Source organism: Bos indicus x Bos taurus, chromosome 14 (genome assembly GCF_003369695.1).
Source record: "Bos indicus x Bos taurus breed Angus x Brahman F1 hybrid chromosome 14, Bos_hybrid_MaternalHap_v2.0, whole genome shotgun sequence".
NCBI classification, from domain to species: Eukaryota; Metazoa; Chordata; class Mammalia; order Artiodactyla; family Bovidae; genus Bos; species Bos indicus x Bos taurus.
Window position 1 is genome coordinate 1,725,720 of NC_040089.1, and position 16,838 is coordinate 1,742,557.

General features: G+C 59.4%; 2 protein-coding genes across 2 annotated transcripts; both read left to right on the top strand.

Moving 5' to 3' along the window:
- The first annotated feature begins 2,183 nt into the window (after positions 1–2,183).
- Positions 2,184–4,223, top strand: LOC113904503 (maestro heat-like repeat family member 5). Its single transcript, XM_027561717.1, has 5 exons — positions 2,184–2,203; positions 2,520–2,657; positions 2,870–2,981; positions 3,230–3,373; positions 3,929–4,223. The coding sequence occupies exons 1-5, from the start codon at positions 2,184–2,186 to the stop codon at positions 4,202–4,204; spliced, it is 690 nt and encodes a 229-aa protein (XP_027417518.1). The 3' UTR covers positions 4,205–4,223.
- Positions 4,224–5,094: 871 nt separating this feature from the next.
- LOC113904058 (maestro heat-like repeat family member 5) lies at positions 5,095–6,037 on the top strand. Its single transcript, XM_027560712.1, has 2 exons — positions 5,095–5,451; positions 5,903–6,037. Exons 1-2 carry the CDS (start codon positions 5,137–5,139, stop codon positions 6,011–6,013), a joined length of 426 nt encoding a protein of 141 aa, XP_027416513.1. The 5' UTR covers positions 5,095–5,136; the 3' UTR covers positions 6,014–6,037.
- The last annotated feature ends 10,801 nt before the right edge of the window (positions 6,038–16,838 follow it).

A 16,838-nucleotide genomic window follows, 5' to 3' on the forward strand; every position in this document is an offset into this window, starting at 1 on the left:
CATCAAGCCAGAGCAGGTGGGCCACCAGGTGGGGGCCGTGCGCACCCCAGGCCTCTTCACTGAGGCCGCCTGGGCCCTGGAAGCAGGAAGTCCTGAGGCTGCTCTTGGCCATCAGCTCTGGTCGGCACGGCTGAGCTTCAGCCAGGCCCAGGGGTTCCCACCTGGCTGGACTCCTCAAGGTCCCAGGCCCCTGCCACAGGCAATCAGAGAGGCACCCTGTCTCTGTCACAGTCTTGTCCAGCAAGAAAGAGAGAAAGGGGCCCCACCCCTGCCAAGATTTTAACTGCCCTGGTCTGACTCGGCCAACCTAGTCCACAGCCCACTCGGAAAGTCACCTTCCGCAGCGAAGGCCAGGCCCACTGGCCCCTTGAGCTGATGTCCATTTTCACACGAGCCTGCAGCAATGGCGGGCTCAGCCCAGATGGGGGCATCCCCCTTGGGGCCTGTACACGTCCAGATACCCCACTGGCTGCAGGCGGGGATGCCCTCCTGGAGGAGACCAGGCATGGGGGCTGCTCCGAGGCTCTCGTGGCCCACCCTCCCTGCACAGGTGGCCGAGATCCTGCAGGAGCTGTTTCAGGAGCTGCCCTACATCGTCTTCACGAGCATCCTGCAGACCACGATGAAGGCCGTGACGGTGCTGGGCACGCAGCACACGCAGCAGACCGTCGAAGTGATGCTGTCCCTGTGCCCTCCCTCAGAGAGGTAGGTCACTTGCGCCCACAGCCCAAAGGTGAACATCTGTCCATCTCCGTGGTCCACCCTCCAGTCCAAAGACACATCCCGAACTGACTCGGTTCCTGGGAAGGCAGAACTGCCCACGCACTTCAGCCTGACCTCACCCACTGCCTAGACTCCAGAGCCAGGGCGGCCAGGGGTCTCTGAAGATGCGCCACGCTGAGGGGCTAAGGCAGAGTGTCCCAAGAGGGGCCCCATGGCATGGATGCATCCCTTCAGGCTCAGAGAGCTCCCAGGAACCAACCTGCAGAGGGCGGGGAGGTCAGCTGGGGAACGTGACAGCACTAACGAGCCCCCAGCAGCTCCTGCCACTGCCCAGCCCGGAGCACACCATGTCCCAGCCGCCCCCTGGGCTAATGTGGGGTTTCCAGGAGCCATACCGTGAGGGCCATAGCGTCATGTTAGAAACACAGCCTCCGGCCAGCCCCAGGGTAGCTGAGTCGGCAGTGGGATTCTAACCTGATTTGAGTGGTGTGTGAACTCTGAGGTCCAGGGTGCTGGAGGTCACAGTGCCTCCTGAAGTATCTCGGGGAGCAGCAGCCTGCTGTGGGGTCAGCTGTGCCCCTGACACGCACCCCAGGGCTCACCTGTCCCCCAGGCTGCTAAGGGGTGCACCCTGCTGGGTATGAGCCCCACTTTACAAGTGAGGGGACAGGCAAGAGAAAGACAAGGTTTGCTCACATCCCGGGCAATGGGATACGAGGCGGGGTTGAGTGTGAATACTGGGGAGAGCCAGCCCAGACAGAACTTCAAGCAGGGCCCCCCCCACCATGGGTCACCGGAAGATAGCTGCTGGACCCCCCCAGTCTAGGGGCTTCCCTGATCCTGCAGAGCCTGGCTACCTCCACTGCCCTGCTACCCTGGGGTCGTGTCCCAGTGGCCCCTCACCCAGAGTGGCCAGCCAGCTGGCGGGACTGATCCCTGCCTCCCCAGGCAGGTCATGCCCCTGTGGAAGGCCCTGGCCACCAACAGCCGGCTGGCCCGCAAGGTCATCACGCTGCTCTACATGAAGCTGAAGCTGCGGCCCCCCCGAGAGCTCATCAAGGTCCCGGTGCAGGCCGAGCTTGTTTCCCTGCTGGTGAGCCCTTCCCCTGCACCCCAACCCCTGCAATGGAGTCTGACATTCAGGGGCCTTGGGGAGGCCAGGGTGGTCTGGCAGAGGGTTTCCCCGGATGCTGAGTCCCAGGGTGGGGCCAGCTCGAGGCTGGCACCAGACCCTCCTCAGGGACCAAGGGCAGTGCCTGTCCTGCTGCAGGCCCTGGGCACCATTTATGAACTCCTCTACATACATGAGTACAAGGCCACGGTGCGCTGGGCCTTCGCAGGGATCCTCCTGGGCCTTCTCACCCAGCTCCACTACCTGTTTGAGCTGGATGTGGTGGAGGGCATGTCCGACTACCAGGAGGAGGCCTTGGAGGCCAAGGCCCTCAGCCCCTGCAGGTGAGATGCAAGACTCAGCCTCTGGGTCCAGCCCTCTCTCAGGACCCCAACCCACACCTTCTTTCTGGCTCCTTCCACTCACCCCTAGAAGCCCTGTGGGCAAAAGGACCGGGGCTAAGGGCTGGGCACCCACCCAAAAAGGATGAGCTCTGGTCCCACCTGGGGGTCCAGGGTGGGGAGCAGGGGACTGAGCAGCAGACCGCGACCAGAAGGGCGATTCCTGCAGGAGGGGCGTGTGGAAGGAGGCCGCTCACCCCACCCAATTGGGAGAGCACAGGTTATGCTGGAGAAGTGGGCCCTTGCCCTCTTTCACCCCATCTCAAGACCCGTCTTGCCCCTAGGACATGCCTGGAGGCCCTAAAGGGTCTCTTCTGGACCACCAATTACTGGGAAGTGTTCGCCCACCTCAAGCTGCTAAGGGGCTGGGAGCTCTTTGAGCACCTGGAAACCTATACCGAAGGGGTGACCCTCCTGGCCAGGTAAGCTCCAAGCCTGGGAGGGGCCTGCCCCAGACCGCACCCCCTGATGGACCCCCACCCCCACCCCCCGAAACTCCTTATTGGGACCCTGCACTCCAGACTGAGTCACCTGGGCCATCTCCCTGAGTAAGGAAGGTCTGTTGGGGTAGAGGGGTCCCCTTGGCCAAGGAGGGAGACTTCATGTCCCCTTGTCTGCCTCCTCCATCTCACAGGGCCATGGCCCACTACGACTGTGAGGTCAAAGCGGTCTTGGGGCAGGCGGTCATTTTCCTGAAGAGCCCTGAAGAACGGGACAACATCGTAGCCATCCTCATCATCACAGAGGTCAGCCCCTTCTGGCCACGCCTCACCTCGGCCCCTCACCAGTGCCCTCTGGCCCTCAGGACAGAGGATGGACTTCCATCCCTACCCCTGAAACACAGGCCCCATAGCTTCCGCCTCCCACGTCAGGTCTACTTGCTGCCTGGAAGTGCGGCTGTGCCTCTAGCCCCGCTGCCTCATGCCAGGCTACGGGCCCATCTCCCCTGGCAGCTGTAAGTAACTGGAGACCTGACTGTGCCGCCCCTGCCTAGTTTCTCAGTGGCCAGGAGCTCACCCAGTACATGTCTCGGAGAACCATAGACAGCTTCCTGAACCTGGGCCTCAACAACCCCAACCCGCTGGTGAGGGCCATGAGCCTAAAGGGCCTCAGCAGCAGCCTCATGCAACCTCAGAAGGTGAGGAGGGAGCAGGGAGGAGGCTTCAGGGAGGAGGGGGGCGCGGTGGAAAAGAGCCTCCGCAGCAGGTCACCTCGGAAGGGGTGGATGAGGAAGGCACGGCAGGCCGGGGCTGGGCGGGGCATACGGGGAGGGCTGGGGACACCCTGCTGCACTGGGCAGCGCCGCAGGTCCTAGACTTTCTGGACCGCAAGGGGCTCAGCGACTTTGAGGTCCAAGACCCCGGCCTCCTTTCCAGGTAGACATCCCTAACCAGAGGCACTCCTGCCAGGTCGTCCATCCATACTCCACCCAGACACCGAGAGCTCACACCTGCCTCTATGGGGACGCCCTTCCCTCTCCTGCCCTGTGGGCCTCCAGGCACACGTCCTCCTCCAAGACCCCGGCTGGGGCCTGGGGCCGGGTCTCCACTGGGCGCGAAGGGGGTCCAGGAATGCGGAGGAGAGGTGGCCTCAGCGGGGGACTTGGCCTGGGGAGGTAGCACCGGTGGAGAGGCGGAGAAGGGCATTGCGTAGGCCGCAGAGCGGGCCAGCGGGTGGCCGCGTCTCTCGGCAGGTGGTCCTGCTCCGGAACCAGTTGACCGGGCTGCTGGACAGCTTCCTGAAACCCCAGCCCCAGGACCTGCTGGGCCTGATGGAGATCCTGGGTGACGTCCTGCACCACCTGGGTGCCCAGGGAATCGGCGCCGTCAGCGTCAAGATGGCTCAGCACCTGCTGCCGCTGTTTGAAGCCGTGAGGAACCCCGTGCCCAAGCCTGCCAATCAGAACAGCCAGAGCCGCCACACCTCACGCCCACCCCACCCCTGCCAATCAGAGCAGCCACAGCAGTGAACACCCTCCAATCAGAGCAGCCAGGGCGGCTAACTCCTGCCAATCAGAGCAGCCAGAGAGGTTAACCCCCTCCAATCAGAGCAGCCGAAGCTGCTGCTCCTGGCGTCGTGGATAACGTCCACAGGTGGAGCCCAGCGGGAACCTGGCCCAGGGCTGGACGGTTCTGTGAGGCCTTGAGGCCTCCGCATTCCTCACCCAGAAGTGGCGGTGGGCTGGGAGCAGAGGGCAGGGCCCGCCTAGGTTCACACGTAGAGAATGAGTGGGGGCAGGGTAAATGGTTTCAGGGGTTCTGAATAAAGGAGGGGCTTAAGAGTGGTGAGGCTTGAACTGAGGCAGGGCCGCTGGGCCACCAGAAGGACCTCAGGGATTGCGGGCACAGTCCTCAGGGACTGTGTGTGTGTGGGGGGAGGGGGGGTGGGTAGGCAGACTGTGCCACCCTTCACGCTGTGTCTAGGAGATCTCTGGGACTGCTGTCCCAAGGTGGTCTGATGAAGCTGGAGGAACTGGGGCGCAGAGTAGGATAGTGGGGTTCAGCACTCAGTGTGACCCAAGAACAAAGGCGCTGTTGTCAGCCCCTTGCCATAAAAGGGGCAACTGAGTCATGCACGGAAGAAGCCTTGCTGAGGGTCACAGAGCTAGCGGGTGACAGAGCCGGCTCCGGGGTCTGTGCTCTAACCCCCGTCCCAGTCTCCCTGGGAGTTGGAGGTGTGGTTGCTGGCAGCCCGAGGCCCCCAGAGAAATAGCACAGGAGAAACACCGGCGTAAGAGGCCAACCCAGCAGAAGGTGGCAGCTATGGGAGGGGGCAGCAGGAGCGGGCAGCCAGGAGAGAGGGCAGCCAGCCATTGTGACCCGTGCTGGGGCAGCCTGGGCAGCAGGGCTGGGGGGTGGAGGGAGGGGTTCGGCTCACCCTGTGCTGAAGAGAGCAGGCGTGATGGCACCCACTGGCCACTGCCATCGCTGGGCTGGAACGGAAGGTGAGAGGTGGGTGGCAGCAGGCAGGGCGAGTGGCCTGGTGGGGCTGGGGCTGCAGTGGGGCCTCGGGCGCCAGCAGATTGCCTGGCTGAAGGGAAGACCTGCCCGTCTCTGGCAGGAGCAGGAGGGCGTGCGTGGCGGAGCCATCTTCCTATACGGAGATGTCATCTACAGCGGTGGCAAGAAGTTCCGGCAGGCGCTCAAGAGCCATGCCTTCCAGGCCCTGGTGCCCCTGCTCTTCCACCTGGCCGACACCTGCCCTGAGGTGGTCATGGTGAGTGGTCTGGCGTGCCTGTCTTCGTCAGCTTGGGTGGTGGTTGTAAGCCACCACCGGCGTTGTCACTGAGATCCAGAGCCTGGAAGGCCAGCGCCCTTAGGCTGCTCTCCATGGTGTGTGGATGGCCATCCTCTCCCTGTGGCCTCACGTGCTGGTCCCTCCTGGGTGCCTGTGTCCTGATCGCCCCTCCTTATCAGGACACCAGTCACACTGGGTCAAGGCGGCTCTCAGACCTCGCCTTAACTCAGTCACCTCCCTAAGGACCTTTTCTCCAAATACATTCATACCCTAAAGTCCTGGGGTTTAGGACTTCAACACATGGATCTTGGTGACACAATTCTGCCCATCACGGGGACACAAGGACTCTCTAAAGGAGTCGCGAGACCAGGGTCCACGGCTGGTGGGGGCGGGTGAGTAAACGGCCAACACGCTTTCCTTGGATGCCTAGCCCCTGAACTGGGAGACGCACTCAGGGTTGGGAAGGAGGCCTGGGTGGCCAAGGCACCGCTGGAACCCTCCCGTGAATGACAGCAGGACACCCGCGGGTCTCGGGGAGTGAAGACTGCCGCGGGGCCCCACTTCCTGCCATGGTGCAGCTCCCCTGAGGTACAGCTGGGAGGCGGTGCCTGCTGGGCCCGGGAGGGCGCAGTGCGGAGGTGGTGACCTGTCTCTGGGCACCCACAGAAGACAAAGTTAACCTTCCTGCGCTGCGCCATCCTGCTGAAGTGGGAATTCCGGAAGGAGCTGTTCAGCAAGTTGGCCTGGGGTCATGGCCCAGGCGCTGAGAATGACATCTTTATCTACATGGTGAGATGCTGGCCCCCCCGGGGCAGTGGCAAGGAGGCAAGGGAGGTGGAGACAGGCTGGGTGCAGACAGGGTCCCCTGAGGGGTTCCCAGAGTGGGCGGGGCAGATGCCAGCACTCCCTCAGGTGCCCTCACCTCGGTCCTGTGGATGTTTATTAAATGCCGGCTCCATGTTGGGTTGGAGGCTTCAGCCTCTGGGAGGACGCTGTTGCCTCTCTGCCGTGGCACTCACAGCCTCCAGGGTGGGCCACGCAGGAGACCACACCCCTGCCACGGGTCTGGACCAGGTGGCCCTGCCGGCAGCAGCCCCACACTGCTGTGGAGGGGCCCTGGGGGACATGGCGGCCCCTGACGTCCCAGTGTGGACGTCGGGCAGGCCCTATAGGTCCCAGCACCAGCAGTGGGCCAGACCCCCACCCCGTGCGGAGGAGATGTGTGCGGAGGTGGACATGGATGGGCTGGGGAGAGCAAGAGACACCGCGGCTCCACAGCTCTGTATTCCGGGCCTGAGGCGATCCCTGCCCCGACCGTGGCAGCTGCAGGCTCCAGGCGTAGACAGGCCCCTGCTCCCTGGCACGGAGGAACAGCAGGACACCAGATCCCCGCGCATGCCCCTCTGAACAGAGGAGACCCGCAGACCGCCCGCATCCTGTGGGCTCACCCTGTGGAGCCCAGAGTGCTCCCAGAAGGGGCAGAGGCCACTTCTGGGAGACATCTGGACCGTAGAAGGGAGGGGCTACTGGGAAGCAAGGTCCCATTGGAGATGGGCCTGAGAAGGGCGGTCCGGCAGAGCCTAGCCCTGCCAGGGGTCCAGATTGCCTGCCCTGGACCCAGCCTGGGGTCACGGCCCTCCCCGTTCCAGGCTTGGAAGGCAGGGCCAGGGAGCGCGAGGGCCACCGCCCATCGCCCACCCATCTCCTTCCCCACCACCTCAGGTAGAGAGCAACTTCAGCAGCTACCACCAGTTTCTGATGCAGGCGCTGGCGTACCTGGACAGCCCGAACAGGCGCCTGAAGCTCACGGCCATGAAGTTCATCGGTAGGTGTGGCCATCACCCGATCCACGTGAAGCTACACTCCCGGGCCCTGAGGTCCATTTGATCTGCCAGCTGGGCACCTGCCCCTGTCCTGGCCTGCCTCCCTCAGTGGCCCTCACCTTCCCCCCTGCAGGGGGCATCCTGCAGGACTACTTCACCGATCTCTGCTTCTACCTGAAGAAGGGCGACGTGAAGACCCTCAAGAAGTGTAAGCACAGGGCCACCCTGAGCCGCATGGGAACTCCCCTGATGCTGGAACGGCCTCAGCCCCTCCCCAGGGTGGGCCGTCATTTTCCCCTTGAGAACTGATTTCAGGACAGGCCATGACCTACCTCACACACACAGCCCACGTGGGCCCTGGGGACAGGCCGTGACCCCCCCATACCGCTCTGATGGAGCCCCCGGAAGGGCAGTGTCTTCAAAGACCGGATTCCCAGGGCAGGTCCTGTCCCCTCCCTCTGCGCCTGCCCTCCACACCACGGCCGGCTGCGCCGCGACTGGAGGACCCTTGGGTCTCTGCTGCAGACTTCGAGATGCTCAAGGAGGACCCGGACTCCGTGAGCCGTAAATTCTACAAGCACTTCTCCGAAGACGTCACTGAACTGTCCCAGTATGTGATGATCTTCTGAGTCAGTCTGGGGCTGCCAATGTTTGCAGTTGGTTTTGTTGTGTTGTGTTTTTTTGGTTCTGTATTAAATATGAGGTGTTTCTTCTGGCCTCCCTGGGCTCTTCCTACCCTGAGCCCTCCTGATGCCCCCTCCTCAGCCAGAGCCCGGCAGCCTCCCCTCCAGACCCAAATGCTGACTGGCCCTGGATGTGAAGGGCCGGCAACACAGGGTCCTCAATATCTCGGCTGGGCGTCTCCTTTGGCTGCGTGAGCCAGGCACTCCCCCGAGGGCACTGGGCCTGGAGCCTCGGGGGTCACCTTGGCACCCCCTCCTCACCCCTCCCCGGCCTTTCCAGATCCCATGATGCTGCCTCCCAACTGCTAGAATCTTCCACGTGCCTCACTCTGGTCCAGGCCCTGAGCTCCCCGCTTCCTGTGCCGACCCCCTACTAAATGAGCATCCCACCCCTGCCCATCTTCCCCTCAGGAACCTGTTTAACTCTGAAGTGTGACCCTGGGACCTTTGGCAATTTGTTTCCCACCTTCCACTGCCTTTCGGCCGAGGCCTTCCCCCTGCCTCTGCAGAGTCTAGGGGCCCTGCCCAGCCTTGTACAGGGTGGCCATCCTTCCCAGTCCAGATTTTACCCCTTCCCCTTCGAGGTCTTCCCTCCTGCCAGGGCCCAGGTGGGGGCCTCTGGCTGAGCCCAGCGAGGACCCTGAGCGTCAGCAGCTGGGGGGAGGTGGTGTGGAGCCGCAGGAGCCAAGGGCAGAGCGTGTCTACAGAGCGAAGGGGTGGGCAGTGCGGAGCGCTCCCAAGGCTGGGGGTAAGGAAGGCAGAAGGACGCAGGTTTTCCCAAGGTCACTTCAGGGTCAGCAGGTGGGACAGAAGATAAAGGGAGAGAGTCCAGCCTCCATGGTGCGCAGACTAGATGCTCTGAAGACACCTCCCACCAAAATACAACCGGATCTTGGATAAGTTACAATAACTGTACTTTTTAATACATGGCTGCCTCTCAGAATCAGTGGTGTGAACAAGTGGAGAGCAGTCTGACCCTTGGATGACTAGAATACACATATCTGACAACCCAGCAATTCCACTCCCGCATTGACAAAACAAAGAGATCCTTGTACAAGTCCCAAAGTGCAGAGCGGGGCTTGTGATGGGGGACATTGGAGACGTGGACGGACAGACCACATCCATCTCCCTTGGATGTGACAATAAGTTTTTAGATAGAACACAAAAGTACAATCCATGGAGGAAAGAATGATGCTGATTTTTTTTAATTAAAATATTTTTTTAAATTAAAAAATGCTGCTTTACAAAAGATACTGTTGAAAGATCGAAGAGACCAGTCAGAGACTGGAAGAAAATACTGGCAAAACACGTATCTGATAAAGGATGTCTAAAACATAAGGAGGAACTGAAACTCAGCAATGAGAAAATCAACACTTCTGTGTCCCTCTCGTGTGATGGTTGTGAGGGTCTCAGTCCAGACCTCACCCCAGTCTCACTTGGCTGTGAGAGTCATATGTTGTTGAAACTCATCAAATGCTTAAAATGGGTGATGCTTATTATATATACATTATATCTCAATAAAGTTGGATAAAAATATAAAATTCAAGAACGCACATCACAGTTTCTACGCACAGAGAATGTTGTTATGTATAGCTTCATATAATCTGTGATACACATTCAGCAGTATTTTTTATTAAAAGAAACCATGTCAAGAAAAAAAAAAAAGAGAAATAGCAGATCAGATGCACACATAGCAACCCAGATGGATCTTTGAGGAAAAAAAAAGCATAGTGGAAAAAAAGTGAAAAACAAAATTGAGATATATAGCAATATAAATAAATTTAAAATATGTATCTTTTATTACTGTGGTTATAGAAGATGTTCACATTACAGGAAGCTTGCGAAGGGTATAAGGAACCTCTATACTATCTCGGCAACTCTCCTATAAGCTTATTTCAGAATAAAAAGGTTTTAGAAAACACTTTCTTTTTTTTCTCCCTAAGAGCACTTACAAACAAAAAAGGCACATTAACTAAATTAGAGTAGTTGCTTATAGGTTGGTGGGAGGATTATGGGGGTAAAGAAGAATAAATAAACATGTTAATAAGCCAGAGTGGGACTTGCGTGGGCAGTGGTGATAACGTGCCAGACCTTAATCCTCTGTGGAAAGAAGAGTTTACCATCAGCAGATTGAGGGGCTTAGGAAAACACTCCAGGAGGAAGGAATGAAACCTAAAATACCCTGGTGCCATAGGGTGATTTATAATAAGAAACACACATGTGGTCTTCTTCCCTCTTCTGGCACAGAGTGCCCCAAACCCCTGCAAGGTCATAAGTGATGAGGTTGAAAGAGTCTTTCTGCATGTCAGAGGTAGTTTCTGGACCCACCAGAGGAGAGGGCTGGCTGCCAGGAGAGTCAACCTTGGGACCAGAGGGAACTGTGAACCTACCCCGGCTCTGGGGAGGGGAGAGGGGCTGGAGGTGGCATCTACGGCCAGAGGCCAGGGCTTTAATCAATCCTGTCTCTGTGATGAAGGCTCCATACAGCCCAAAGGCAGGGATTTGGAGAACACGTGATGATGGAGAAGAGAGACGGCGGGAGCTCTAGCCCTTTCCCCACGCTTTCCCTGTGCATTCTCCATCGGGCTATTCCCGAACCTTGTCCTGTTACCATAACCAGTGATGCAGCGAGTACAATGCTGCTCTGAGCTCTGCAAGCAGCTCTGGCATATCCACCGAACCCAGGTGGGGGGCCTGGGAGCCCTGAGTCGCAGCTGTTGCTGAGAGGCACACCTGGACTTGAGGCTGGTGTCTGAAGCATGTGTGAAGGGAGTAGCCATGTGGGCTGAGGCCTTAACCTGTGGCACCTGATGCTGCCGCAGAGCGAGGGTCAGAGCTGAGCTGAACTGGAGGACAGCCAGCTGATGCGTAGAGCACGGCCTGTTGGTGGTGTGGGAGAGACCCCTCATGCACACCCATGAATCGGAATTGGTGCGGAATCCAGTTAAGTGGTGAGCCAAGAGACTGTTATACACATAAGTAAATATAACCAAATGCTGTCTGTTTTAAAAAAAATAATGCCATGCCTGCGTGCTTAGTCGTGTCTGACCCTTTGGACTGTAGCCCGCCAGGCTCCTCTGTCCATGGGGCTTTCCAGGCAAGAATACTGAAGCTGGCTGCCATTTCCTTCTCCAGGGGATCTCCCTGACCCAGGGATCAAACCCACATCTCCTGTGTCTCCTGCGTTGCAGGCGGATTCTTTACCTGCTGGGCCATCAGGGAAGCCACAAAAAGATAATAATATCTAATTAAAGGCAGTAGAAAAATACAGAATGAAAATAATAGAAAATATTACCATGTAAGCCCCAAGAAAGTAAGTGTTCCAAGGTCCTTGTGTTGTATGAAAGGGGGGTTAATAAATTGATAAATTTTGGTCCTTAAGTCAAATAACTGGTTATATTTCAACATCTGAAAGGTAAGCTGAAAGGAAATAGAATCTGTATAGTTTACCAACAAATAAAAGATAAAAGTGGACTAAAAATAAATGTGTTAAATGTAACCACTCCAAAAATCAAGAAAGAGTGTGGTTTTTTGTTTTTTTTTTAAGTAGAGTGAAAACAGGACAAATATAGAACACTAAAGAAGATGCGGAAACAAGTCGAAAGATGTTGGTAATTATAAAAAATATGATTAAAACACAAAGCCCAGAGTCTGTTCTTTATAACCGAAAGACAAAAGAAAAGAAAGAAGGCACAGTTCAAACAACTGGGCACTACAAATGGGACCCAACTAGACTCCTCAGAAATCAAAAAGGTGAGAACAAGATGAGCAATTCCCTTCTAATACATTTGAAACCGTAGTTGGAATAGGTGGATTTCTAAAAATATACAGCATGCTAAAAGTGACTAAGGAAGAACTAGAAAGCCTGACTAGTTCTATAATTTAATGCTGATGAGCAGGACTAGTTAAGGGGAGATGGGGAAGAGTCGCGTGAGCCAGGGAGGCAGATTCCTGGAGACGGAGGTGGAGAGGGAGTCAGGGTGGCTGTGGGTCCTGGCTGGAGGAGGAGCGAGGAAGCGAGGTCGCCCTCCTGCCTAAGACCCCTGTCAGGGCCAGGCCGGGGTCCAGGCGAGATGGACCTCCCTTTGTGCCCCGGGCCAGTGCTGTGTTGAGGGCACAGCAGCTGCAGCTAAGACCAGTCAGACCACTGACTCATTCCTGCAACTCCGGGCAAGTTGCCCAGACTCCCTGCAGGCCAGTCTCCTCTTCTGCAAAGGGGGATGTTAGTAACAGCACCGGATGCCTGCCGTCCACCCTCTGTCCCGACAGGGAGTCTTGTGAAGGCTCAGGTCCTCACTGAGGGCTACTTCAGGGAGCCCTGTACCCATGCGACAGTCCCTGCAGGCCTGGGGCGCACGGCGGGGGCAGTGTCGATGGGCCACAGAGAACACTGGAGCAATTTGCCCGGACTGAGCCCACCTCAGCCTCGACAGTCCGGAGTGGCCCCTGCCCTGGGCGTGGGCTTCCAGTCTGCAGCCTGGCCCCCGCCTCGGACTGTTCTGCCCACTCCGCTTACTGTGCTGTCCCTCTCCCCAGCGCACACCTGGAGGCAGGTAGAGGTGGCCTGTGCAGCCTCCCTGTGTGCTCTGGGGGGCCTGCTCCCCCAGGTTCTCTCAGTATCCCAGCTGTTGGGAGAGCAGGCCTGCTCTGAGGGGGACCAGACCCCCAGGCCAAAGCCTGATGACTCTGGGGACACTCAGGACCGGGGAGGGGCAAGGACGGGGAACTCCAGCCAGACTGGGGCCAGAAGAGTCTCTCTCTTCCCAAGGGGTGACACCCCATCAGCAGCCTCTGAGCCTGTGTTCAGAAGGCCCACCTGGGTGCCCAGCTACCCACCCCGCCCACCTGCAGGCTCAGCCTGTCCCCTCCCCGGGAGGATCACGTCCCTCTTCTGGTTGCCTGCGCTGCTCTCAGGGTCCCACCCTCTCCTTCTAAGAATCAGCACCCAGCCCCATCCCGTCCCTCCCCTTCCCTGCCCTGCACCCCTGCCCACCCTCCTCCAGCCTGGAGCTGGCCTTTAGCAGGGACCGGGGTGGAGTCTGTCAATCCCTTCCTCACTAGGGGCTGGGGGCTTCTGAGCCTGGAAAGGATCTCAGGGGGTCTGGAAGGACACAGGAGCCAGGCAGGGCACGGGGCCGCAGACACAGAGAGCTAGTGAGTGGACAGGCCCCCGAGGCCAGGGGCAGCCCACCTGTCCTGGCACCTCGACCTCCAGGCCACCCCCACCTACCATCTGCCCCCCAAGGAACTCCGAGCGGCAGAGAGGGAGGGAGCCCATGGGGGCGCCGCCTTCTGCCTCTTTCCAACTCCCCTTCCGGGGTGGGGGTCCATATGGTGTTCCCAGGGAGCCATCTGAGCCCAGCAACACCTCCTCCGCCTTCCTAGGCCGACTACCACCCCCCACCCACCCCACCCCCTTGCCCAGCGCTGGCTCTCCCCATCCTGTCAGGGTGCCCACTGGCTGGGAGGCCAGGCTTGGGCTTGGGGTGCCGGACGTGGGGAGGAAGAGGCCCTGCCCTCCCGTCCCCCGGGCCTGGGGAGGGGCCTGGACTGGACTGTGCTGACGCTTGAGCGCGGGTTTCCAGACAGAGGAGTCTCAGGCTCCGTATTTCCAAACTCTGGGGCCAGCGCACTTCCATCAGGCAGCCGCGCCCAGCCTGGCAGGCTCCGGGCGTCTAGCCTGAGTGGACTGCCAGGTCCCCAGCCTGCACCCGGCCCCAGGCCCGACCACCCTCTGGGGCGGCTGTGGGGCAGCCCTGGGGCTGGCAGTCCTGGGGGCGAGGCTAGGGAGCCGCGCAGCTGGGCGCTGACGTGAGCAGAGCCGGCGGGCGCAGCTTCCGCCTCTGCCAAGGCCTTATTTGGAGATGCTTCCGCTCCAAGTAGGGCCGTGACTGGCACACTCAGAGCTATTCAGAGGCGCCCCTCCTCGCCTGGCTATTTTTAGGGCCTGAGAAAATAAGTCGGGGAGACCACTGCTCCCCGGGCCTGGAGAAGTGCCGAGCCAGAACGCTGGCCCCGGAAGGGGGTCTCGGCTGAGCCGCAGAGGAGACCGAGGACTCCGCAGGGGAGACCGAGGACTCCGCAGGAGGCCCCTCGGGGAGGGGCCTGCCCGAGGTCGAGGCCGCCTGCTCCGGCAGACCCACGGCCGGGAGCAGGGGCCACCATCGGCTTGCCCTGCCTGGGGAGTCTTACTGCCTTGGGCCCCTCTGCAGGCCTCTCTGAGCAGATCCGGGCAGGGGCATGGATGCTGCAGTGGGTAGGGGGGCAGCAGTGGGGGGGACATCCCAGAGGAGGTCCCACTGGGGCCAGAATCAGCCCACCGTCTCCCCGGGGGCTGCAGGGAGGGGACTGTGGAATCCCACTGGCAGGGGGACCGAGACCTCCCGGGCTACAGGCCGCCGGTGGCAGAAGCGGCACATGGGCGGGGCCTGTACCATCCCCCACCTCCCCTCAACCAGCACTGTACTCTGAGTTTCGGGGCGGCTCCAGGCAGAGCCTTGGTCCCCTCCCCAGGGCCTAGGGGTGGGGTTTTCTCAGAACAGGCCTTCACTCAAGATACCTGCTGGGGCCTGGGGAGTTCAGCTGGAGGCCCAGTCCCCCAGATTTTACCTCTGTCAGAAAGCGTGGATGGCCTGGTCACCTCCCAGGGAGGCAGGACAGCTGAGACAGGGGTGGGTGGCACTTTCTGGGCTTCTTAAGTGGCACCCCAGCTGCCCTGTCACCTCAGGGATCCACGTGGAGAAGGTTCAGGGAGGCGGCGGTTCTCCGGGCCCTCCCTTCCCGGAGGTTTCAAGAGGTCACCGTGAGCAGGTGGAGCAGGACTGGGAAGGACACTGTAAGCCAGTGGAAGGTTCTGGAACCAGCCCTGGAGTAGGAAGCACACAGGATTTGCGTGGGAAGCCTGAGGGTGGAGGGGTTGATCCTTCGTCTTGAATGAGACACAGAGGGGACAGTGGAGGCTAGGGGTGCTCCCCTGGTGGTTATGAGCAGCCCAGACAGTGATGGGGGAGAAGAGAACTGAGCGGGTCAGCCGCTGGGGGCAGGAGGCGTTCGCACTGCAGCATGAGGTTAGATCGCAGGGAGGACTTCCTGACAGCAAGTGTGTCTGTGCTGGACGGGGGCCAGGAAGCGCGGAGGGGGAGAGGCAGGTGGGAAGACTTCGCCAGAAAAAGCCTCTACCTGCCTGGAGGCGGGCCCACCCCAGGGAAGGGAGGGGGCCTTGTTGGATGTCCCTCTGTGCCTGCACTGTTGGGGCTGGTGACAGGAAAGGGAGTGAGCAGACGGAAGCCAGGTGAGGAGGAGCCGCCTCCCGTCTCAGGAGTGTGGGTGCTGGTGAAATGTCGGCTCCTGACGGCTCCACCCCCAGGTGACTCAGAGGCTCTAGTCACTGTCCTTATGCACCCCTCCTTCCACCTGTCAACCCATTCGCCCTCCAGATGCTCCCAGTCTGTGGGCGTGGGGGACAAGGTGACCCGGTGAGATTCTGCTTTTCAATCTCAGAAGCCCCACCATCAGCAACATAGATCATGGTGACTGCCATCTTAGGCATCACCAGCACCAAAATCACTCCCACCACCATCACTACCTCCATCTCCATCTCCAACTCCACCACCATCACCCTCTGCACCCTCCCCACCGTCACTACCCCCATCTCCAACTCCACCACCACCATCACTACCTCCATCTCCAATTTCATCACCACCACCATCACTACCTCCATCTCCATCTCCAGCTCCACCACCATCACCCTCTGCATCCTCCCCACCATCACTACCTCCATCTCCAATTTCATCACCACTACCGTCACTACCCCCATCTCCAACTCCACCACCACCATAACTACCTCCATCTCCATCTCCAACTTCACCACCATCACCATCATTACCTCCATCAATACTCCACCATCACAGTCATGACGTCCATATCCAGCTCCACCATCACCACCATCACTACCTCCATCTCCAACTCCACCACAACCATCACTACCTCCATCTCCAGCTCCATCCACAAAACTGTCACCACCACCCTGGGCTGCACACGTTCCTGCCCATCATAGTAACCACCACCATGCCCAGCCCCACCCCTCTCCCTTGGGCACGGTGGTGCTGCTGAAGGCAGGCGACGGGCAGCAGAGCAGATGTTCTCGGCTTCACGAGTGACAGATTACATGGCTGCCCTTGGGTAACCCACTCATAGGGGCAAAGATTCAGGACTTAGAGCCCGGAGAGTGGGGCTTAGATGCCCCCTCACGCTCACCACCCAGAGGGACTGGCGAGATCTCTTTGCCCCTGAGTCTCGGCGCTCTCCTGTGTAGATGTCCCCATCGGGGGCACAGCATTCTGAACAGCTGGGGGAGTACAGGGGCAGGCTGAAGGCTGCGGTGGTCCCTGCCCCAGCTCCGAGTACCTCACGCCCTCGGACCTGAAATGCTGCCCAGCACGGGGCTCACCCCAAGGTGGTGGATGGCAGACTCAGGCAGGGCCCTTGGGTTTTGGTGAGTCTTGTGGAACCCTTCCTGGGGGGCTTCTTGCAGTGAAAGCCAGGGAGCAGAGAGCAATTTCTGTGCCTGGTCACCATTCCAGGCGTCAAGAGCACTGAAGAGCTGTGAGCATGGGGCCCAGGCAGGATAATGTGTGGCCTCTCTTGGAAGACATGGCCTTTTTAGAAAGAAGGGCCAGGATTGAGGGGAAACTGGGGGAGTCTGGTCACAGGTTGATCCCGATTCTGGTTGCTCTGATCCCTGGCCCTGGTCACATGCTGACACTGACTTTCATTACACGTTGAGCCCTGACCTTGCTCGTATACTGAGCCCTGAGCCTGACCTCACACTCAGTCTTGACCCTGGTTGCACACCAAGCCC